We start from the raw sequence: 25,648 nt of genomic DNA on the forward strand, positions 1-25,648 counted from the left end.
GCTTCTATAGTCACTAGTTGCTAACGGTGTGTCAATCATTAGGCTTGGCTGTGGGTGTGTCACATGTTTTTGGGGTTGTAACACAGCATGTTGAGCTTGATGTTTTCATCCCAGTGGCGCAGCAGCAGGAAGAGCTGCCTGGCGGCGCCTTTCAGCCCAGCCAGGTCCACTCCCTCAGGCAGCTCCTGACAGCGCAACCACAAGTCGGCTTTGGCTGCCACCAGTTCCCACTCCATGAAGAATCCGGCGCAGCGGTGCTCCAGCCAGGCCAGAGCCACAGCGGTGGCCCAGCTGGAGTCCTCCAGATCCTCCCGAGGCACCTGGCTGCTCCCACCCAGCTCCGCCGAGCAGTTCTCACCAACGTCCGTCTCCGAGCCGCGGCCGCTGTCGGCCTGGGCGTGGCTCCGGCTCGGAGACGGATCCAGGGAGCCCTCGTCGGGGCTGGGCGGCTCGGGGGGAGAGACGACGATGTGTCGGTCCGACCGGCGTCTCCGTTGAAGCCTTGAAGCCATCAGCGGGGTGTCGTGAGGTCTGGAGAGGGAGCAGGAAGAAGGAGAGAAGGTAACGTGATGGCTGGGTGCTCCTGGGGGCTTGGAGGACGTGGACAGAGACGGAGCGCTGGGAGACGTGCAGCGGAAGGCTGGGCTGAGGCTGCGGTGGTGCAGACTGTATGGAGAGGCTCGTCTCAGGCGGTCCAGAGGGATCTGGACACAGTTTGAGTAGATCTCCGTCAGTTGAAATGCTCCTGATGCCAACTGAAGACACACCTGAGAGGACGACCACAGACACTAATTAACACTGGTTATATAACACACACACCCAGCTGTATATAGGTAGTTAGAATCTGTGTTTTATTTGTTTTCATTGTAAATAAATATAATTTTTGGAATCATACTTGCTGTTTTATAAATCCTTCAAGCTTTACTGTTATTTCTGGTAATTGTAATTAATTTAACTATTAATTCAAATTCCCGATAAACTGTGTACTATATCTTATGAGACTGATAGAACTGAATTGGCTATAATTTCCTGTTAAGACAGGTGTGGCTCAGGAGCTATCTGATACAGACAGAATAGTAGCGCTACCATAGTAATGCTCCCATAGTAATGCTACAATAGTAACACTACCATAGTAACGCTCCCATAGTAACGCTACCATAGTAATGCCACAGTAGTAGCGCTACTATAGCAGCCAATAGTAACGCTACAACAGTAATGCTACAATAGCAACATTACAATAATAATGCTACAACAGTAATGCCACAATAGTAAGGCTGCCACAGTAAAGCTACCATAGTTACAAAGCTGCAATAGTAACACTACCAAAGTAGCCAACAGTAATGCTACAATAATAATGCTACAATAGTAATGCTACAATAGTAACGTACAGTGACTTGGAGAAGTAACTTTAATCTGATTACTGTTTGAGAAATAGTAACTCGTCAAATTACTGGCTACTGAGAAAAGTGGTTATAAGAGAGTTAACAAATAACCTACTGCCACATCAGGCTTTGTCGGGGTTTTTTTTCTTTTAGTTCTTTTAGCTGTTTGACTCTAACTTGGAGAAAAACTTTGAAAATGAGTCTGGTGTGAAAATATATTGAAAATAAGGTTAAAAAAATGTATCTCAATATTTCCTAAAAGCTTCAGCGTCCCACTACAGAAGGGCTAAAAAGCCACATGTGGCTCCAGAGCTGCAACCAGAATGGTTCCACAACCCTTTCTATCAGTTCCCCCTTGGCCTTTATGTATGTGCTCTTTAATATCCAGAGGCTGCTGCTCAAGCCTTGTGTGAAAGGTGATTCTCAATGCCCAAGCCCTGCTGCCAGCGTTAACAGTGCTCACCAGAGAAAGATAATCTGGATACTCGTTTTCAGATCGTTTCTCCGTCTCTGCAGATAAACAGTGAGACTTTAAAGGAACCTGCTTTCCAGATGAAACAGATGACCTGAGTCTTCCCAGTGGGAACCTGCAATAGAAAACAACATTTATTCTTTTGGCGGGGGTGTTTGGACACAAATCTTTGAGGAGGTCAAATAAGTACAAACTGTAGAGGACATGAGGTGATGTCGACAGAGCATTTTAATCAACTTAATATCATCTGTTACTTACCTTGAATTTGCATTGCTGCCTTATACATTTAATTACAATTGAATGAGAATGTCTTACTTGTTACCAAAGAAGCTTTCCATTGACTTGCTTTCAATAGATCGATGTGATCGAGTGCCCAAGCCCCCAGGGTCTGCAGGCACTGTGGGACAGTAGGCCCCTGCTCTGACATCTAAAACAACACAGTGGAATAAACACTAAGCAGTCTGGAAAAGAAAGTGTCAATCATTTGTCTCTTCAATCTTACACGGTTGTATTGCTCAATAAGAAAAAAAAAATATTTGAAGTTTTCAAAGAATCAGTTCTCATTTTCCACAGAAAACTTGAAGTAAAAGTGTCTTTGTGAAGATGACAAACTGTATTGCTTATGGTGTCACTGGGGCAGGGATGGCCTCCTGGCAAAGGAGGCGAGCCTGTGATCGGGAGTTTGTAAGTTTGATCCCCACAGTGGGTTCCTAACCAAGACCCTCGAACCCCACCAGCTCCCAAGAGCGCTAAACGGTGGCCAGCCAACTTTTGGATAAAGCGTTTTCCCCAAGGGGATTAATAATGTATGAATATTTTATATAGTGTTGTTTTAAATTGAAAATATTGGGTGTGATGTCTCAAAACCTTGATAGATTAGAAATGGGAGTTGTTGTGTAATTTCACTGAGAAGAACTACTTCAAAGTCTGTGTGGTTCCAGAGGCAGAGCTCCAAGCTGGACAGGACTGTGACTCAGCAATGAAACGACTCGACCATTTTACTATTCGGCTTATTGTGTTTCTCTCTTTAACCAAACGATTTGATCAAACCATGCCACCAAGCAAAGGGATAAAACAGGCTTGACAAAAAAAAACAGATTAAAAAGAGTCAAGATTGTATAGTCAATGTGGAATCAAGCAAATTTCCTGAGGCAGTGGAGGCACTGAGACATGAGTTGAGGAGTGTCCAAAAAGACCTTAGTCTTTCACTTGGCTCCGTTAACGGTGGAAAAAGAACCATTTTTTTGGTGGTGCTCGTTTAAGAACTGCCCCTGGCACCGGCCCTGAACTACCTCCTGGTTCTTTCTGGTGGAAAAGCCCTAATAGTGGTACTGGAAGTTCATGATCTGAAGCTTCCTGAGCTGCAGTGAGTGGATCTCTATCCTGTTTGTCTGTCCTCCTTGGAATAGAAAGTCTCACCTCTGAGCTTAGTTCTACAAAGGGAGTTTTACCTTTCTACAGTAGCTTATGCTCACTTTATAGTCACTTTTTCTGTGTAAAAGTACCTTGTATTTGGTGCTATTCTGTCATTTCTCTTCTCACAGACTAAGCAGAGTTGTGACCTGTCTGTACTGAGAGGGTATTGTGTTCACTGAGTGGGCAGCCATACTTACTGGAGTCCCAAGAAGTGACACTACAGGGTGAAGCTGGGGTGTCATCTTTATCTGAGAGATACAAAGATTGTCCATGATTTAAAGTCTTTGAACAGAAATGCATACTGGTGTCACTGAGTCTGCTCACTTGTTGATTTCCAGGTGTCCTCCACCTCTTGGCTGTCTCTGCTGGTTCGTCCTCGGCCCAGGCCCACTGAGAAGGACCGCTGTTTACGACTGCCAGACTGAGAAGCCGGCCTGCTTCCCAAATGTAACCCTGCACACAGTCATACACAACCCATTCATACACTGTGACTGTGCCCACCTAACACCTTATGATGATTTATATATCACAAACAGTCACATTACAGATATTATTGCTAGCAGTTACACAACTATTCTTGTGCTAGTTAGAAATGTTTAATGTGATCTGTCTCTCTGCATGCACCTGTCATAACTGCACCAAAGGTTATAATATTAATTAAAATGGGTTCCACTTATAGTGAATTCAGTCCAAAAAAAATGTGTTTCAGTAAAATATTGACTTCATTTAGTTTTTTCAGATTTATTGATTTTTCTCTGTGAGGGGAGGAGTTTGCAGACCTGTGTTTTGGGGCTCCGTGCTCTTGGGTTTATTGGAGCTGCCGTCAGTTGTCGTGAAGGTGGTGTACATGCAGATGATGTTACAGTGCTTACTTGTCTGGATCGCCTTCATGCGGTTTCGCTTGGCGGAACCTGAGAAAACATTGAATACAACAGAGTTCAGTGTACACTTCAAAAAATTAACAAATTGCCTCAACTTAAAAATGATGTACACACTTCGTCCCCTAAAACTTTTAAGCTAAGGAAGCTCATTAATGTCAATAGTTTGGTTTCCGAGAGGATGATAACAACAACAGTAACAACAACAGCAATAATAATTAAAGCTGCAAGCAGCATTGGTCTGGACCTTGCACCTTGTGGGACTCTGGGCCGTCGGGGTGGACCCAATCATGCCCTCTGGCCCCTAATTTATATTGGTCAAATATACATTTTGAAGGTTTTAACCAAAAATTACTTTTTTTGAAAAATATGGGGTCAAAAGTTAGCGGGACCCAGCTATTTAGCTAGTGATTCGTAACCACAGCCCCCCCATTAGGCTACCCACCAAATATCAGCTCATTTGAACAAACTTTGTTGGCATTCTTACTGGCATGCTCGGCTGCGATCTACCTGATGTACCTGAAAATCACACAGATTACTCCCCAGGTGTCCCTGACCTGGAATCTGGTCTTATCTCATATGTTAATATGCTAAGCTAACTACCCGAGCTATCCATTCAAAAATTGAACTGAATTATTGAGCAGAAGAATCTCCTGAAGATAGCGTTTGCAAATCTTATTTTGAAAGGCAAATTGCGGACTTCTTGTTGAATTTTGGTCCGGGGTATCAGTGTGTGATTTTTAGGTCTTGATGAGACAATCAATTGCGTTAGGGTTTGATCTCCATATGACATTCCTACAGGCCATGGTGGATATTTTTGTATTACATTTGTATTTCGAGGTGGTGCTATATTTTTCGCCAGTCTTGATGAGCGTGCTAAATTTGGTAAGCAATTGAGTGAGTTTAGGGCATAATAGCATTTGGGCAAGGTCCTTTTCCCGGTGACGCTGGAGAGCACATTTTGGCACTCTGCGGTTGCATTTTTACACTTCCTTCATTTTTTTGGTCAAATTTAATCAACATTTGAGTGTGTTTAGTGGATGTTTCAGGAATGAAACAAACAAAGAAGAAAGAAACATAGGAAATGCAAGAGGGTCCTAGCCTCTTTTGGACTCAGGCCCTAATAAAAACAGGGGTGTGGATATTATGTAATATTGGTGTATTATGAACTAATGGAACATTTTGTAGTAATGTGTTGTAATTTGTATTAAGATTCTTGAACTCATATTGTGATAAAGTGTGCTGCATTCCGAATTAATTTCTTACATATTGGAGAAGTTTCTCCAAAATGCAGGTGGAATTTGATGAATTATGAAACAAACCATTAAAATTGATGCCTTATTTACAAAACTATCATATCATATCATACTTGAACCGGATGTTTCATTGAGCAGATGTTTCATTGAGCAGACCTAAACTAAACGTAGCTGTATCATTATAAAAGAGAATGTGTTTACAAGCTGTGGACAAAAGCTACTCTAATTAAGTATTATTGGCACAAAAATTATGAAAATATTATATGTAAAAGAATCAAAAACACAAAAACAAATATGGAACTGGAAAAAAACCTCTTAGAGATATTTAACATTGTTTGAAAAAGCTTCAATGGTCTACTTAATCCCCAAAGATGTTTTTCAAACATGAGCACTTTGAGTCTTTAAGTGAATACAGTGAGCTGAAGTTAGTGAAGAAGAGAAAAGCCTGGTGAAGCCTGACCGTGTCCAGTGTCACTCTCTTTCTCTGCCATCTTTTCAAAGTCCCTGATGACTGAGCGAGCTGTGAGCTGGTGGATCATCTCCTCCCAGTGATTCCCCCCTCGTCCTTCCCGCCACCCTCCACCACACGCTTCAGCCTCGGGGAATTCGGGGCCTTCCTGGCTCCAGAGGTGTCCCAGGTCCACGGTGGCCTCCCAGGACACGGGCCGGCCGCTCAGCAGGCCGTGGATCAGCGAGCGGCACTGACCAGGAGGAGGGTCGCGGGATGGAGCCGCAGTGAAGAGATACTCAGGGTCAGTGAAGCTGTCCCAGTCCAGGGGAGAGGCGGGGAACAGGAGGCCGTCTGACAGCCACACAGGAAGTCAACTGTTTCAAACATCACGTCACAGTGAAGACAATCAGAAGGTGGTTCTGTTTCTTACTTGAGCCAGTGAGACTCCTGTGGGACAGAGTTCCTCCTGATGAAGGTTTGGTCTCACCATCACTCTCTTCCAGCTTCCCTCCTAGTGTCTGGTCGAAGGAGACCCGCTCCAGAGCTCTCCTCAGGCGGTGCAACTCCAGTTCTCCCTGAGGCGATGAGAAGCTCCGAGCTGCCATGGTGGACCGGGCCAAAGCTTTCTGCCTCCTCTGGGACTCGTCACCTCCATCCAGATGCTCAGGCTGCTGCTGCTGCAGGAGGGAGAAACCAAACGGGTACAGATATCATCCCAACTCAAAGATAATTACCGTATTTTCCACACTATAAAGCGCACCTGAATTTAAGCTGCACCTGCAAAATTTAACAAAAGAAAACAAAAAACATATATAAGCTGCACTTGACAATAAGCCGCAGTTGTCCATGTTGTAATAGGGCAATAATTTCACTGCAGGAACATGAGGATTGATCTTATTTTCATCAATTCTCGCAAATCTGTCTTTCATAGTGCTGGAGCTGCACAACACAGGCGCCTGCTGCGAAGCCCGTAGACAGACACAGCGAGACAGATACATAACCAGCAGGTGTTTTATCTCTGTTGATAAAGTATTTTATCGGTTATCGGCTGATTGTGATTCTGAGGAAGAAGATTTTTCAGCCATGAAGTCCAGTGCTCTAGTTTCATGATGCACCTGAATGCAAAATTCATGGTGGCAGACAGACAGAGAGAGACATAGTGAGACACAGAGACACACAGAGAGACAGAGAGTGAAAGATACATAATCAGCAAGCATAATCAGCATTTTTTTTTTATTCTTAAAAAAAAATGTAGAATAAGATTTGGGAGCATATGGAAGAATATCAAGCAGGACAATATATTAGTGAAGCTGGAATTTGAGAATTTGAACTGAAATGAAAAAGCCTTAAAGTTGAGTGTCTGTCCAGTGGATGCCTCACAGTGACAATAGCTCAGGTTGGACACTAAGCGGAGAAGACCCAGAAATGGACCCAGGTATAATCCTATTTTTAGGTTGGATTAGGAGCAACACAGGATCAGTTTGAGGAGACACAAAGGTGTGGGTTTCTTTATGAACTATGTGGACTACTGAGGAGAGAGATGGGCTGGATGGAGGGAGGGGTTTTCTTAAAATCCCCAGCAGATTTAGTTTAATGCTTCAGAAGATTTGAAGTCTGTGGTTTATATTTCCAAAATACTTTTAAGCAAAGGGAATATTCTTGACAATGTAACAGCCTACTTTTACAATAAATCCATGAATAAATTCATGTTGAATTAGTGAATCATTTGCTTCTTATCCTAAATTCTAACAATTTTCACAACAAATGGGGAACTCAACTGTGAACTTTATCCACCTGAAAAATACGTATAACTCCATCAATGTCACAAGCAATGAGAGGAAATACATTGATATGCAGTTTATAACTGGATTTTATTGTGTTTTTATTGTCTCTAATTCACTTTATTTTGTCCATTTTGTCATATTTTCATAATTGTCCATTGATGAATTATTGTTTTCTTTTTCAATATGTAATATAATTAGTATCCATTTTCACTTTCACTGAGTGTTTCATCATATTTTGGAGTTCTTAATAGCATATGGGAAACATTATTAGATGTAGGCATTAATTCAGCCTTGTGAACTGTTGGCACACTTTAGCTCATTATCTCAGTATTATCTTGTTGTCTTTTATGTGTATGTATCATAACTGGGGCAAAATAAAAGAAATGAATAGATAAATGGTTTTTCTGACCCTTTTAGTCACATATTCAGGCGTATCCGCTGAAAGGCTTTGCTGCCATGCTGAGTCTGCCCAGCGAGATAGAGAAGACCTCTGTTCTTGAGGAGGCTGCATCTTCTCCAGATTTTGAGGCAGAGATCCAGTTTCCAGAAGCCCCCCAGAGGAATGGGAGTCTGGCCTGAGGCCCTCGCTGGCACAGTCTGAGGTGCAGGTATGTATGTGTGATTGGGACTGTGTTTGCATACTTGGCTCACTGCTGAGGGAGCAGTGGGTGAGGATGTACTGCTCCTGAATGTAGGAGTTCTCCTGGATCCTCCTCCACACGTCACTGGAGCAGTCCAGCTCCAAGCCTGAAGCACAAGCAACAGTTAAACTCTGACTGAACATGCTGGATGACAACTTCTGTTGTGAGTGAACGAGCTGACAGGTACCAGAGCCTGTGTCTCTGGCACAGGAGAACTCCGAGGAGATTTCTCGAGTGATTTCCCTCAGTGCCTCCTCCAGGCCAGCTCCATCTGCAGACGTCACCACCGGCATGAGCTCTGAGGCGGGAGGAGGCGACAGCTCCTCATTCGACTGTCCAAACACAGAACCTGAGGAGCCACCATGCAATACATTCTCGGCCTTATATTCCCGGTCTCCAGACTGCAAAACACAAATTTGAGATGCAGATTCTTCACTTGCAGACATATACCAACACATTTTGAAATGTGTGCACAGTATACCTCTGCCTTTTTTGCTTTGAAGTATGTCATGTCATAGAGAGTGCAGTATCCTATGAGGCGGTCCCCAGGGTAGAGAGGAGGGATCTCACTGGGCGAAAGAAGAGCCTCCATGTTTTCGGGCAGGTACCAATCAATCCGTACGTCGGTCAGCACAGGCTCGAAGGCTTTTTTCAGTGACTTGATTAACTGTCAGAGAGAAAGGACATTTTTCGAGGGAGCACAGTTGCCTTGCACGAGCTGCCATGTGGTGAGAATGTTCTTTGTTAATAAATGTGTGTGTAAACTCATAACTATCTCAGGTCTGTGGTCCTCAGCCAGCCACAGTTTTAGAACATGCAAGATACTGAAATGTTATTGCAGGAGTAAATGGCAGTCATTCAATTCAATTCAATTCAACTTTTTCTTTAAAGCACCAAATACACATAGTCATTCCTCTGTGCTTTTAACAGAGAAAACAGAAAAACCCAACGGATCCACATGAGCACCAGGTTTACTTGTGACTGTGGAAAGAAAAACTCCCTCTAACAGGAAGAACCTTTTCAGAAACCAGACTCAGAGGTGGAGGCATTCTGCTGACCGGTTGGGGTGAGAGGATAGTATCCTTAAAAGTAGAGACTGTTTCAGCCTTCCTAACTGAAACTGGGATCTGGTTCCACAAGACGGGAGCCTGAACGCTGAAGGCTCTGCCTCCATTCTACTTTTAGAAAACCTAGGAACCTCCAGGGGGCAGTACTCTGAAAACAAAGTGTTCTTGGGAGGTAAGAGACAAAAGCCCCGTTTTGCCCCGGATTTGGCTCCGGTCACGCTTTGCCGTACCGCTCCGTAAGGCTCCGTTCTGTCCCTGCACTTTTTGTGCAGTGGAAACACGGCTTAACAGTTCTTTAAGATATGATGGAGCCTGGTTGTTAAAAGCTTTATAAGTTAGAAGAAGGATTTTCAATTCTATTCTAGATTTAACAGAGAGCCAATGAAGAGAGGTTAGTATTGGAATGATGTGATCTCTACTTAGTCATGTGACCTGAAATCTGCCCGCACAAAAAAATAGGAAGATGAAACATGCCGATGTTATTATCTGGGAACTTTTTTGTGCACTTTTGCGAAATGACTAAAAGAAAAATTATCTGTGGATAAATTAAAGTATTACACACTTTGGAGTGAAACTGGGTTGGCTATACAGCAAAGTACTGCAACAAAACCTATTTTACCAGAAGGTGGCAGTGCTGCTGACCTTGGGCTGGAGTCTCTCCTCATCATCTGAGAACTCAGTGGTCCCTCCTGTCAGTTTGGCAATGCCCAGTAAAACCCTCCTGCAGGCCCTGGGACCCAGGCCCAGACCAAAGCATCTGCAAAAATTACATTAATACATTGAATTAGCCTAATGGGAATTTCAGTACCAGGTCTACCTTGAAATTCAAAATCCATATATGTGGACTGTTTTCATTAATTGATCTTTAATGTTCTGCCTGCAGTAAAAATGCAATGCTGCTTCCATATGTGGCTGGAAAAGAAAATGTAGTCATCAAGCAGACAAAGCTGGATCACAAGGCAGTGGAATCATTCAGAGCTTAAAAAGAGCCAGGACAGGATTATTAAAAAGGTTGAGGTAAGCTGGTGAATACTAATGAAGCTGAAACGTAGTGATTCTGCACTGATGGAGGGCCTGGAGTAGAGCAGAGGGGCGTGGTTCACTGCAGAGGAAAGCACTTTAAAGTATTACAAGGCGGGGCTGAAAAATACTTCAAGTCTTTCTTTTCTCCCCTCCACGTTGCTTTGCTTTCTTTCATTCATGATGCTGTTTGCTTGTGTCTCCTCCCCTCTGCAAGTTGTCCTCGCAGTCCTATTTTTTGCATTTTTTTCAAGCAGTAGTTCAAATTACTGTCTGATAACCTCCGCCAAGGAGTTTATCTATCTATCTATCTATCTATCTATCTATCTATCTATCTATCTATCTATCTATCTACTTTATTTATACAGCACAATTTTCTGCAATCAATGTAATAAAAAGTGCTGAACATGATTTAAAAACAGCGCAAAGACATAATAGATAATTAAGTAACAAATGCACACACACACACACACACACACACACACACACACACACACACACACACACACACACACACACACACACACACACACACACACACACACACACACACACTTCATAATGGTATGAAGACATGGCAGGGCACCGAGAACTAAGGTGAGGACAGGGCCACATTTGTGGGCCGTCCACACTGGGGGTGACACAGCCTCTAACCACCGGGGGCACTGCCACACAGGTTCCCCGAGCCCAGGCAGACCGGCGAGTCCCACAACCTACGTAGGGGACTAAGCTGGTGCCTGGGATGGAGAAACCCACAGGACGGCACCGCCAGTGGGGAACCCGGCCACCACCAGTGTTGCGAACCCTGAGAGGAACCACTGGAGATAAAAAAATTCAGTTAAGAACCTAATAAAAGTAGATTAATAGATAATAGATAAAGTAGATAAATTAATAGATAATACACATGTCTGCATATATATACATATACACATATATAAAAATCAGTTAAAAGCCTGATCAAAAAGGTGAGTTTTTAACCTTTTTTAAAAAACCTCCATGGTCTCTGCAGCCCTTAGGTTTCCCAGCAGGCTGTTGCACAGACCGGGGCCATCGGAGCTGAACCAGCCCCCCGGTGTATCTTGATTCTAGTTTGAGGGACAATTAAAAGGCCTGATGATTTTATTTTGTATTTATTTTGTATACATATTTCTATATATAATATTGTATATAATATATATTATATACCTGTGCATATATGTATATATTGTATGCATTTTTATGTTGGTTTGGTTATGTGCTTTTAAATAAGTACATTTTTTCCATAACATATTTGGTGCTTGGTTCATTCAATATCAACTGGTCCTACAATTTACCACGTCACAGTGTGGTATTTAGTAGTCCACAATGCATTACAATGCTCCATTTAAGGTCTATCTTTTCAGTCATCCCAGGGGAGTACACCCCTGCTTTATATTATTACATGCCTGTCACTTTTAATGACAAGTGCATTGTGGGAAAAGGAGTTGTAGCATTCTCAACTACGATTCAGACGATAATATGGAAGAAGGTAAGAATAGTGTCTTATCTAACCCTAACCCTGTTCTTTCAAACTTATGAAATCAAATCATGGGATCACCAACTAAATAAATGAAGAAAGGCAGTTGGTCTGATGTGGAATGTATCATTTCCCTGTGTCCATGTCAACCGTTGGCGGAGGTCAGAAATCTCTAATTGCTCATGTTTTTCCATATAATTCGAATAACTGCACATAATTTCATACCTGCCAGCACATGCATTTCTTCGTACCAGCTCCAACACTTTGGCCACTTTGCTGATGGATCCATCAGTGATGATGAAGACCTGACGGGGATGCGAGCGCTGCATAGGCTGCTGGTAAAGCCAGGACAGCACGCCTAGGAAGTCGGTGCCTCGCATGTCGGCTCTCATCTTCTGCACATACTCAAAGGCCTGCATTAGGGTTACCTGGGATACAAGGAGGAATGCAAAAAGATCTTCAGAACAGGAGAATACAAAAAAAAACCCTCTTCATCTGCCCTGTTTGTGCAAAAACCTTGAATGTGATCAAACATACATTTTACAGTTTGACATCAGATTCATATGTGAGGCGAGAAAACAATTCAACCAGTTCTTTTTCAATGAAAAGAACATATAATACCAAGTACATGAATGTGCACCTTGACTGACACTGTGGACACACATGCATGAGGCCACAGCTGAAAATGCATGAAAAGCCACAATATGGTGAGGAGAATGTGCAAAGACTGCTGGTCCTTGTGGCGCCTGGTCCAGATAAAACCTGATACTCCGCTACTAAGGCAACGCAAGGATCTGACCTATTCCCTGATTAAAGAGTTGACAAAACAGAAGAGAAAGTCCTGCCATGGTTGGAAAACATATGCATCTGGGAAACATGATCCAAAGGCTCCATGTTCTTTCTTTTACTAGAACGCATTCATATGTAGTAAATGTGGTGAGAATGATGACGTGTGGTGCTGGCTGGCCATGGAAGTTGAATGTGGCACAATGCATATGACTGTGGGAGGATACCGGAGTACTAAGAGGAAACCCTCACATATGGGGGAGAAATGCAAACTCCACACTGTATTTGAATTCACGACCTTGCTGTGAGGCGAGAGCGCCACCCACAGCTGGGACTGGAACGCCAGTCTCCCGCGTAAACCAAGAATTCTACCACTTGACAACCAGTAACTCCACAAGTTCTCCGCATTTCAGCCGTCCTAGAGACGAGGAGCAGTGAGCTGTTATCACGACCCTCGTGGAGAAGGTGAGACAAGGAGCATTGCTCAGGGGCCCACAGCAATGACCCATCAACCCTCAGATCCCAGGTCTGTTTCTCTAACCTCTAGACCATCCCGGCTTTTCGGAGGAACTGTGGCACAATGTGGGTCGAGCACCACAAGGAGAAAGTTCATCCTCTAGAACAGGGGTGCACAAACCGGGTCCTGGAGGGCCAAAATGATGATGTCATCACCAAGGTTGTGAAAAAGCCCAATAACAAGCCCCTCATTGCAATCAGCTGTGCTGCAACTGGGAGGAGCTAAAGCCTGCAGGACTCCGGCCCTCCAGAAGTTTGGGCACCCCTGCTCTATAACATAACTTCTCTCAATAAAAAATCCCACAGAAAAGTAATTATTAAGGTAATTTTCTTCTGTAACAACAATAATGTCAAACTAACATCGGTGCAGAGCTTGCTGCCGGTGAACAAGGGTTTGATGGTGGTCCCAAAGCCCACAATGTTGAGCATGGTCCCAGGAGGTAGACTCTTCAAAGCCAGCACCATGGCATCCTGTGGAAACCAGAGATGATTTGTCAATCCTTTGGAGCTCTTCTGAATGTATGTGATGAAAAGTGAAGCTTCACTGTCACTGGTGTGTCTGTGACGAGGCTCACCTTCACACGGTGGATGTTGGTGCCGCTCATGCTGCCGCTCCGGTCCACCAGGAACAGGAGCTCCCTGGTGGCCTTGTGCAGCTCCAGAGGTTCACTCAGTAAGTCGGGACAGAAATTCAGCATCAAGACAGGGCTGCTCAGGACATCCTTGTGGTATCGTTTCCTTACAAACTCCAACTGCAGATGGGACATAATCATGGAAGGTTTCATCATCACTTCAATTAGTAAGAACATAAAGATGGATGAATTACAAGGAGTCGTGTAACTATTCACCAACCTTCCTCTCGGGATCTGAATCCTTGCGGGTGCAGCGAATGAAGTCACGACGAGAACTGATCAGCTGTTCATACTCACTGAAGGAGAGTCTACCTTTTTCCAAGATGAGTAGCGGGCTGTGGGATTCTGCATGTTTGAGGATGGAAACTCAATTTAAAGCCAAAGAATACAACATGAAGAATCAGAATTTTTAAGGAAGGTTCCTCAATACTGACCACTCAGGTGCAGAATGATCTCTATGTGTCTGTCATATGGATGTTCCTGAGCCAGAGTGATGTAGGTTGCAGATGCACTTTGGGCACTGGGATCTGCATCAGCTCTCAGAGCGTGAGTGGGGCTCTCCAGTCCTTCAACAAGACAAAATAACAAACTATCTTTCATGATAAAGAAAATTAGGCTTTTGTTAAGAACATCAAACACCAGTCATGCAATGTGTCGGTCAAGATAAATTCTGTTTTTCATTTCAATTTTGATTTTGCCAGGATATTTCTTGAGCCGACGTTTCTTACCATAACTGGGACAAGGCAAAAATGGAGGTGTTCCTAATGCAATCAAGCTGACATCCTGTCCAAGCTAAGATAAATGTTGACAGCTGAAAATCAAGAAATTACATCTTCTTTAATTTTTTTTAATTTTAACCTTCTTTAAAAAGTGAAGGCATGGCATGTGTACTGCATGCCCTGAGGCATCGTGTTGAGCCGTATTCATAGTGACGTGTGGACAGATTTTTTTGAAAATGCCAGAGAGAACAAAGATCGTTTTGTCTCGTGTGGATGGGGCCACTTGCAGATCCCCACAGGTTTAATTGTAGTGGATTAGAAGGGTCAGTACCAGCCAGCAGACAGGCCCCTCGGACCAGCAGCTGGAAGTTGAGTTCATAAGGCATCAGGTTGACCGCAGCACCGGTGAAAAGACTGTGAGCACACTGCTGCTCCAAGTTGAACGCCCGGTCAGGTTTTCCTGAGGTGGAACCAAAACAACTGGTTGCCCTAAGGAGGAGCACACAATAAGATTACTTCACAAAGGATTTACAGAAGTCAATTTAAATAGCATATATCTTCATGAATATACAGAGGGAAGTAAAATCTATCAGCCAAAATACCCAGTTTCATTCATTTTCCCCCCATTTTCACTCCTGCTGGTAGTCATGTGACCAGTGATGATAGGAGTCAGTAGCGTGGGGTAGACAATCTGAATCGCTCCATTTTCCAACGTGGGGAGTTCATGTGTAGTGCTAATGATGATGGACACAGTGTCCATGGGGCCAATGACACCGGTTCCAACAATGAAAGTGGTTCGCTCCAGATCCTCATCCAGGATTAGATGGCCTAAAAGAACGAAATACACCAAGTCATCACACAAAAATTAATTCAAACAATTTGTCTGCTTGTGCACATGGAAAAGTAGAACTTTGGTTTGGATGTGTGTGAGCTTGTGCATTCAGGTGCATCATGTAATTCCGCGTAGCTGCGCTAACCCTAACCCTGACCAACTGTTCTCCTCAGAGGAAAGTCTCTCCTCGGAAAAACAATCAGCAAATACTTTATCAACATAGATAAAACCCTCACTGTTCAATTGCCCACTCTCCCTCGCTCTTTTTCCCTCCTGTCCATCGCCGCACCACGGCAGCCATGTTTAAAACTCATTTTTTCTTAACCAAGCTGGTCCCACCAAGCAAAGATGTTAAAGGGGATTTATACTAGTTTTATTTTGACATTTGATTGTACTTTGCACCAGAAGGTTTCACTAAAATGGACTTTATGTTGAGATTGTAGTCATTTTCAGTACAAACTGTTTGATCTTGTAAAAATATAGATAGTTTCATTCTATACACTGTGACCACAACAAACAAACACTTTGAAGTGTAAATGTAAAGGTTATTATAGCAATATTTTACCAGTCTGGTCACTCAGGATGAAACTGGACTGTATGTGGTCCATGAAGTACATAAAATCTTATTTAAACATTATCAGCAACACCATCATTAAGTTGGCGGATGACACCACGGTGGAGAGGCTAATCTCAGGACTAGAACAGGCTGCTGACAGGGTGGAGGTGGAGAGTCAGTCAGGCTGGTGCTCCACCAACAACCTCATCCTGAACGCCTCCAAGTCGAAGGAACTGATGGTCGAAACCAGACATTCAGCTCATCACCATAAATGGGGAAGGGGTGGAGATGGTGTCAGACTTTGGTTTCCTGGGCATCCATGGAAGGTCTGGGCCTTTCTGTGTGTGTGTGTGTGTGTGTGTGTGTGTGTGTGTGTGTGTGTGTGTGTGTGTGTGTGTGTGTGTGTGTGTGTGTGTGTGTGTGTGTGTGTGTGTGTGTGTGTGTGTGTGTGTGTGTGTGTGTGTGTGTGTGTGTGTGTATGGATGAAAGAAAGGATGGAAGGATGAGTGGAAGGATGGGTGGAAGGAAGGATGAATGGATGGATGGATGGAAGGATGGATGGATGGAAGGAAGGATGCATGTATGTATGGAGGGATGGATGGATGGAAGGAAGGATGGATGGAAGGAAGGATTGATGGATGGAAGGAAGGATTGATGGATGGATGGATGTATGGAGGGATGGATGTATGTATGCATGGAGGGATGGATGGATGTATGTATGGAGGGAAGGATGGATGTATGTATGTATGGAGGGATGTATGGAGGGATGTATGTATGTATGTATGTATGTATGTATGTATGTATGGAGGGATGTATGTATGGAGGGATGTATGTATGTATGTATGTATGCATGCATGTATGTATGTATGTATGTATGTATGTATGTATGTATGTATGTATGGATGGATGGATGGATGGATGGATGGATGGATGGATGGATGGATGGATGGATGGATGTATGCTGAGGCTGATGTCAGTACAAGGACCTCGGTGGCTCCACAGAGACTCACCATTGGTGCAGTGCATGTCGAGGCTGGAGCCCCCGCAGCAGCCCCAGTCCTGGCCGTCCACACCAGAACCAGGGCAACAATCCAAACAGCAGTCCTGCAGCTTGCCCCGGCTCTGGATCTGGACCCCGACCAGGCGGTCCACCATAACAGCTTCAAAACCCACCACAACCTCTTTTTCCCCCAGAGGGTATACAAACACACCTAAAGGGAAGGTTAGACACACAACATACAGTATATAACGTTGTTTTTAATCATTTAATGCTCAATTATTAATTTCTTAGAAAAAAGGTGATTCTTAATTAAAATATCTGCCAATTGGCTTTTGTTAACCGGCACTTATTGGACAAGACACTATTCTTATTTCTACATGTTGCACCTTTAAGAGTAAAGAAAAGATTTTGATGTCATTCATAAGCTGTCTTTTCTTGTCTTCTTGTCTTATCTTGTCTTCTACAGGACACTTTTCAGCTCTTTATTTTAACAGTCAGAGTACTCACAATGTTTACTCTTAACAGACAATTTAAATTAAAAATGGAACAGAAAATATTAAAATGATAGTACTGGATAGTGAATTTAAACCCGGGTTGTATTAATCAACATTTAAGACAAAAATAGAATGACTGCATTTTGTACTGCCACAGGAAATGGAGAACTAAGACTTAAAGAAAAGTTTTGCACTTAGGAATCAACACTTGTTTAGAGCACTACAATTGAGGGAATATTCAAATTTTTAGAGCGATACACCAGAAGAAATGAACCAATTGATGAAAATTATGTTTAAAGCATACAATCAAGAAATATTAAGGGTCATATTAAAACTCTACCATAGTCTGATTGAAAGTCAGATTAAATCAACACTATACATTTAATACAAGTTGGGAAAAGAGTTAAATATGATTTCTGAAGAAGAACAGTTTCACACGGATGACACTCAACAGACATCCACAAATTCAATTACATGGAGAGAATTTCATTGGAAAAAGTTAGGGTTAGGGTTATTTGGTGTTACTTTTTTTAACACCAAATTTAAAAAGCAAACAATTACTAAAACAAGCTGGAAGCAATATGGTCAAACAAATGCAAAATATCTTGTGGTATTGCCCAAAAATAAAGTACATTTGGGATAAAGTGAACTCTGTGATAAATGAGGAAATTGGATGTACAATTAACAAGAAGTGGTCAACAGAGTATCTGGGAAATAAAGGTAAAGTCGTCCTGGAGGAGGATAACGATCTACCTAGAATTCTTCTCATGACTGGCCGGAAGGCCACAGCAAGAAACTGGCTTGCTTTACTCAACTACACGAACAGTGTTTGTATGTAGTATAGGAAATATATCTGATGGGAAAAAAATCTTATTGATTAAGAATAAAAAAAAGGATTACATTTAAAAACAAAGACACCAATATTTAAGTGATAATATGAATAGAAATGAAAACTAATATAAACTGTAAACTGTGAACCCCCACTTGTTAACACTTAGCTGATCCCACTTGTTTTATTTTTCTGTATTCATGTATACAGCGGGTGAACTAAGTATTGAACATAGATAGATTGATAGATAAATACTTTAATGATCTCCAAGAGAAATTCACATGTCACTATTTAAATATATTTCACAATATGCTATTGATATAAAAACATAACCACTTGTTAACGACACATGTAATCCACACATGCAAAGAAATTGAACCAAAAATTGAATAAAAAACACAGGAAAAAGCATTAAACACGCTTATTGACATTTCTTTAATACTTTGTACAAAACCTTTGCTGGTGATGACAAGTCTTTAAACCCCTCCTGTGTGGAGAAACGAGCCGCACGCATTGTTAAGGTTTAATTTTGGTTGAATTCTTCGATTTTCATTGAGAAAAATTGTGACGTGTTCAATGCTAATGTTACCCACTGTATATGTGAAAAAGTAAAGCAGTTAAAAAAAAAAAAAAAAAACTATGGGAATACACAGACATTTGTATGGACAGACAACCAAGTCCTATAGATGTTACAGTGACTCAACTATAAAGCTACCAAGTTCCAGGTACGGATGGAAAATGATGCGATTTTTGTGACTCTGATTCCATTTTTGAATAGTTTTTTTTAATCATTTCTCATTTGGAAATGAAACCTGCCGTATTAACAGCAATAATAACAACTGTTTCCATCCTTTCTTGTGAAATGTAACAAAACTGTTGAGCATTAGTGTAGCTTGGGGCGTCATGTTTCCTGCTGGCTGCACTGGAGAATGACAGTATGTCATTTGTGCCACTCTGGAGTTCACAATTTTTTCGAGCATAACCAGAAGAATTATTATTCAGCCAAGAGCAGCCCCCCCCCCCCCGTTTTGAAAGATCTGTGTTTTCAGTGGCTCCAAGTACCATTTGCATTTTCTCTTAAAAATATTGTCATCCAAACAGGTCCTAGGAGTAGAATAGACTTCAAGTTTTCCTTCTTTTGTTATCAGACAGGTGTCTTTACTTTTTCACTCTTGATGTTCTCGGGTTAAATGCTGCAGAGAAATGGCATTCCCCTGATCGCCCTTCCGATCTCTGGCGCCCCCCCATGGAAGGCTGACTTCACACTTGGAACATTAGTTCTCGTTAATTAGTTTGGACATAATTTGTAGACATATAGAACAGCTTTTGGTCCTGCTATATTTGAACCAGTAGTGACACATGATGAAAGACTGATGGTGTTAGACTGTGCTACAATTTCAAAGCAGGATCCTCATACTCACCTTCTATAGCCTCCTCGCCTGTGTTGGCATATGTGAGCTGTGCAGTGATGCCCACGGAACAGCCGTTGGCACACGACTTGATGCAGGAGGATTTCAACAGAAGTGGTTCCCATGTTGAGCGGTTTCTCAACCCCACCATTGTTCTTGTACCTGAAAACATACAAGAACACAGTTCAATGAACAGCAAGACTCGGGTTACGTGAGTCACATCTATAGTCTGCCATTTTCTATTCAGTCATTTTTGTCATTCAGACCAAGATTTTTCTGCTGAAAGCCTCTGAAATGAGAAGACATTTTCATCTGTGTATACAAGGATTTTGTTTTTTTTAATCTTATTTGTTTATATGTACGCATCAACCTTTTCCCTCCCTTCAGGCTCTTAGCAACCCTGAGAGAGTACAACAGGGCTGGTTAATCATTAACACTGGAGGTCAGCTCTTATTCGCCTTCGGATCACACATAGCATCTGTCATCACTGCTCAGTTTGGATGCAAATGAATGTAAACAGCTTCAACTTCACTAAATGTAGTGCCACTTTGCTCCTTGAACAACTTCTACATTATTCTTTTTTTTTTTTTTTTTTTTTTAAGTTTGTCATTAAGTTTTATCAGAAAGTTACCAGACCACCAACTATGCACAATTTCCATTCACTCTACCTGTAACCTAATGACTGGCTGCTTAATAATGTTAAGTGCAACAGGTGCTGCTGCAGATCTCTTAGTGACGGCCAGAATCCATAAACCAGTGTGTGTGTGTGTGTGTGTGTGTGTGTGTGTGTGTGTGTGTGTGTGTGTGTGTGTGTGTGTGTGTGTGTGTGTGTGTGTGTGTGTGTGTGTGTGTGTGCATGCATTTGAGTAGGTCCACCTGATTGCTTTGTGTGTTCATGTCTGTGCCTTAGCTGTGATTCAGGAAACAGTCTTTTTTCCACATCTGCTTTTCTAACAGCTTCTGTCTGACTTCTTTGGTCTCGGCTGATACGCTCACAACAAGCAAATACATGTCTGGTATATTAAAGTGAGTCAAACTGATGCTGTTAGAGGATACATAGAACACAAAGTGCAACACTGAAATCTTGTTCAAATGTATTCAGATCTCTGGACAAGATGCTGAATAATCAGATCAGAAAACTCCAAAGAAGAAGAAGAAGAAGAATAAGAGGATGAGTAGGAGGAGGAGGAGGAGGAGAAGAAGAAGAAGAAGAAGGAGAAGAAGAGTACAGGAAGACTTACTGTACTGATCAATGGAGAGTGATGCTCTGTCGTTATGAGTCCAGTTCCTGCATCACACCATCAGCTTAACTGCAGCAGGTTTCCTGGTATCAGACCTCCCTCTCCCTCTCCCTCTCCCTCTCTCCCTCCCTCCCTCTCCCGCTCCCTCTCTCTCTCCCTCTCCCTCCCTCTCCCGCTCCCTCTCTCTCTCCCTCTCCCTCCCTCTCTCTCTCTCTCTCTCTCTCTCTCTCTCTAACTTAACAGAGAAGAGCTGAATCATCTGCATTTGGTCAGAGCTTGTAAATACTCTGTAATCATGCAGTCTATTCCTTACCAATCACATGCAGCTCTGGAGAAACATACATTTCCTGTCAACATGTGTTTACCTGCTCCGACCTGCTGATCAGCAACTGTGATCATGAACCTGCAAACGAGGCACAGCCTGCTTCTCATCCAGACAATTGGCTGTGAGGGTAGCAGCCCCATAATTCATGGCTAATGGCTGTGCTGGAGAGAGGACGGGGACGATGTGCTCTGCCTCTCCCAGCAGGTCAGCAGCAGACGTGGGAAGGTTGACGCCAAGCAGCAGCAGCTTTCTGCCCTCCAAGATGCATTTTGCTAAAACAGTACCGCGTATGAAATAAAAAAACTAAAATTGATTCATTGTGGTGCATTGAATCACTATAGGAAACAACAACAACACTAATAATAATAACAATGATTGTAATGCACTCCCTATTGAAACAAAGTGCTACAGAAGTGCAAACATTTTATAAATTAAAGCTGCAACCAGCGCACAGGTCCTGGTCCACCCGCACGCTTTGGAACATGGTGCAGGCCGAAGTTTTGTGCACGCCAGAGGGCAATGGAAATGGTGGCTGACAATATCACATGAAAGTGCCATGGCATCGTTGAATTTCTGATTCCCTGTAGGCACAGGCCCCCGCCCCAGCAAAGCTCAGGTCACAGTTGCGATGTAAATGCCCCTGTGTCCGATTTCCTAGAGGTTTACATTACAAGAGTCTTGTCCTTTTTAGCTTGAGAGAAGACTCAGTGATGAAACATTATAGTTCTTTATAGAACTTTTTTTTTGTCTTTTGGAGACAGCGAACAGAGACACTTATTAAGACACTTTTATTAACATACTAGTAAACAAAAATAAGAAGATGCTTCATTATCCCTTTTAGAAAATCAAAGTGTTTGTTGCTAGTTTACTGGAAATGACAGTTTGTCTGAGTTCAGGGAAAACAAAAGGTTTATCAGGTATATTTTCAAAAAACACAGCAATCCATCTTTCAAAGCATTTTAGAATGATTTGAAAGAAACCTCAAAGGAACAAGTGCAAAATAAACAGTTTTTTTAAGCTTTTAGAATTTCAGTAATTAATGATTATGATTATATCTGTACATTTATAAATGTTAACAAACCTGGACACATTTGATAAATTCTGAACACATTTCTATTTGTATGAATTTAAAAATAAGTATGACAGTTTTCATATATATATATATATATATACATATATAAATTCCCCTCTCGCCCTCCGCGGGCGGTCACCTGTTTTTCTATTCCAAGCTCGGGTCCTCTACCAGAGGCCTGGGAGCTTGAGGGTCCTGGTCCTCTACCAGAGGCCTGGGAGCTTGAGGGTCCTGGTCCTCTACCAGAGGTTGTTCCGGGGATCTGCTGTAGCCACTCCTCCAGTTTGGGGGTTACTGCCCCGAGGGCACTACTGTCACCTTCACCTTCCAAGCCTCTCCAGATCCTCTCTGAGCCCTTGGTATTTCTCAAGTTTCTCATATATATATATATATATATATATATATATATATATATATATATATATATATATATATATATATATATGAGATATATATGCCAGCCACCACTGACACACACTACTTTCAATTTCAGTTTTGTTGTTTAATCATAATTGGCTGTCTAAGTACATTTTTGAAATCAGAATCAGAATCAGAGTCACTTTATTGATCTCTGGAGGAAATTCCTTATGCTTTTGTGACTGAACATGGTTTTTGATAAACAAACTTAAAGAAATAAAACAAGAAAAAGATGGAGCAAAGACAGACCTCCAGCGAGAAACAAAGAAATCTTAATGAGGAAGCTGATGTGAGAATCTGATTTCATTTTGTAGATGAAGAATGAATAGTTTTGGAGCTGTTTTGTTGTCCGTGTGTTTTCTTTAAAAACATACTGTTAAACAAAGATTACTGTCAGCTGAATGTATCCATCTCTTTGTCCATTGGGTTTATGTCATGCTCTGCATTTCTTGTGACCCATTTGTGGAGGCGGCTATAGAGAGGAATGTCGTCATTCGCTCGGTACAGGTACACCCCAGTCACTCTGTCCCAGTCAGTGTTGTAGATTGGATTTGCCTTCTGGTGCTCCTCCTTCTCTTCCTTCTCTTCTTTGTTCAGACACACGAAGCCAAAGAAATTCTTCACCTGCTCTGCAGCCAGGAGACGAGCATGGGCGTTTGCTGTGCGTTCAAACAGGCTCTTTTCATTGGAGCGATACAGCTCCCAGTAAGCCTCCTGCCGGTATCCGAATGGAGAGGAGCAGCGCCTCATGCACAGAACGACGAGGACCATCAGAGACATTCCTGCCACCAGCAGCCAGCCGATCAACTGAGAAGAGCAAACAGACAACTTACTGTGTATTCTTTACATTTACTTCAGTGACTACACTTCCATCTGCATCCCTCCAATGCGTTGCTTCTTTTCTTTATCCACTGACCTCCGACCTCCCCTGTCAGCTCCACAATCAATATTCCAGCACCATAATGTTGGTTAAAAATTTGTTTTTGTGCACAAACCTGGTTTAGAAATATGTGCGGTTATAAGTCTCACATGGACATGATCAGCTGCTACACATGCAACTCTCAGTTCCTGATACTCTTCTGTGGTCTGATGTTCCATTCATTGGTTCTTTACTGTTTCCTGGGAAGATGTTCTGCACCTCTGACTCTGTTCATTCTTCCTGTTAAAGGAAGTCTACATTCTGTAAAGACAGCATGTATTTCTAATTTTACGGGAAGCACACCACAGCTGAAAAACAGAGTGTACGTGTTCTCTAGCGGATCAGAGATTAGAACTGAAGGATCCATAGCCTGAATTTAATACGAGAGAGCTCAGAGGAAAAAAGGAGGACGACCACTGACAGCCTTCAAACATCACACTCATTCTTAGGAGTGAACAAACTAAAATAAAAGTAATATTTAGGATATTGTACGAGTCCAGGTAGTAGATGAAAAAGAGTACCTGAGATTCATACTTCAGCCGTCGTTCAATCACAGGCCAGAACTTCTGCAGCTCCTCTGGAACAGTTCCCTCACAGGGAAATTTGGCCAAGACTTCTGCTCCGGTGTCCTCGGGGAGACCCTCCAGTGTGCTGGGGTCCACAAACTCACAGACAGCACATGTGTACGCTTGGCCCTGAAGCAGAGAAATGACTGTCCATGTGAGGGGAGCCACCACAGCTCGACCGATAATCGTCCCCAGCAGCGCAAAAGCAGCCGCTCCTGACAGCTTCCTGCAGTTTCTCAGTCGACACTCGGACACCAGGTCCCAGGTGCTCTTGTTCATTATAATTCCCACCAGGAAAAACACCAGTGCCGGCACTCCGATAGCAGCCAGGCCGTAGCGGTAGTTCCTCTCAGAGGAACAGGGGCAATCAAAAGCAAAAACGTTGTATGCAGTCTGGCTGGCCACGGTACCCAGAGCGATCAGGCCATTGAAGATCATTACATCTTTACTCTTGAAGAAAAGGGACACAAACTTAAAGTTCTCTGTGACCAGAGCAGTTGCAGCCATGTTGGAAAGGAGGGTCTCCTCGACAGTGGAAGTGAAGAACTGTGAGTGTGTTCAAAATCTACACAGGCAAGAGAGAAACAGATGCAGTTCTGCTTTTAAATACAGAGTTTTGATTTGTCACACTGATGTGTGATCGGCTGAGTTCTGTTTTACTGACAGAATAGACGACTTTCCATAAACAGCAAAAATAACCTGGAAGTTTCTGATGAAATAAGTTGGTATTTTCAAAAACAAAGAGCTTCTGTTTAATGTAGTCATGCAAACTTACACCCTGTCAGCATCCTGAGGCGGTCATATGATTCTTTTCAATTCGTTCCAAACATCCTGTCTCGCGTTCACCATCAAGAATGCCCAGCAGAAAAAAGATGAGTCCACAACATAAAGATCGATTTGCAAAAGCTTTTTTTGCTTCCTGTTCTCAAAGTGAGCAGGGTGGGCACCAGTGGTGACTCAGTCAGGAAGTACCCGTCAGTTTCCACTGCAGCGCAAAAAAAATAGAAATGCTGTGGGCTGTAAATGAAAACATGTGCTGAGAATCAACGAGCAGCAGCGACTTCAACCAGCAAGTATGTAGCCTGGATTCCTACCTCCTGTCAGGGCACAACACTTATAACCACATGGTTATAATGTCTTCAATGTCTCTGCCTCAGGCACATTACAGATATCAAATACATTTAGAACAATCCTACACAAGTACAAACAAGAATAAAAAAAACCCTCCTGTTTGGAGAATGTAACGTGTGTGACCCAGTCTGACTCTGCTCATGATATTTGTTCTGTGTTTAAACTGCAGTTTACTCAGCCTAAGTTACACTATTGACATACACACACCAGGGAGATGAGTTTGTGTCCCTGTGACTTCCCCTCTTCTTCAGGAAGGAGATGTAAAACATCTGGTGGATTACAATAGTTACTACAGTGTTTAGTTTCTTCATCCAGACAGGTCCTGGTTTCAACATGTGCTGT

General features: G+C 42.6%; 2 protein-coding genes across 2 annotated transcripts; both read right to left on the reverse strand.

Annotated features, from left to right (window-relative positions):
• Positions 1–46: 46 nt before the first annotated feature.
• Positions 47–19,885, reverse strand: vwa5b2 (von Willebrand factor A domain containing 5B2). The gene is made up of 20 exons (XM_080521522.1): positions 19,648–19,885; positions 16,914–17,114; positions 15,118–15,343; positions 14,847–15,004; positions 14,231–14,362; positions 14,017–14,141; positions 13,740–13,916; positions 13,525–13,635; positions 12,088–12,290; positions 9,990–10,104; positions 8,762–8,947; positions 8,061–8,681; positions 6,286–6,529; positions 5,865–6,206; positions 4,050–4,181; positions 3,595–3,723; positions 3,468–3,518; positions 2,170–2,281; positions 1,846–1,969; positions 47–767 (listed from the first exon to the last, which is right to left on the reverse strand). Exons 1-20 carry the CDS (start codon positions 19,805–19,807, stop codon positions 60–62), a joined length of 4,257 nt encoding a protein of 1,418 aa, XP_080377648.1. The 5' UTR covers positions 19,808–19,885; the 3' UTR covers positions 47–59.
• Positions 19,886–22,787: 2,902 nt separating this feature from the next.
• LOC308148095 (calcium homeostasis modulator protein 2-like) lies at positions 22,788–25,094 on the reverse strand. Its single transcript, XM_080521525.1, has 3 exons — positions 24,951–25,094; positions 24,131–24,740; positions 22,788–23,497 (listed from the first exon to the last, which is right to left on the reverse strand). Exons 2-3 carry the CDS (start codon positions 24,680–24,682, stop codon positions 23,084–23,086), a joined length of 966 nt encoding a protein of 321 aa, XP_080377651.1. The 5' UTR covers positions 24,683–24,740; positions 24,951–25,094; the 3' UTR covers positions 22,788–23,083.
• Positions 25,095–25,648: the final 554 nt, after the last annotated feature.

This window comes from Blennius ocellaris (genome assembly GCF_963422515.1).
Source record: "Blennius ocellaris genome assembly, contig: SCAFFOLD_60, whole genome shotgun sequence".
NCBI lineage: Eukaryota > Metazoa > Chordata > Actinopteri > Blenniiformes > Blenniidae > Blennius > Blennius ocellaris.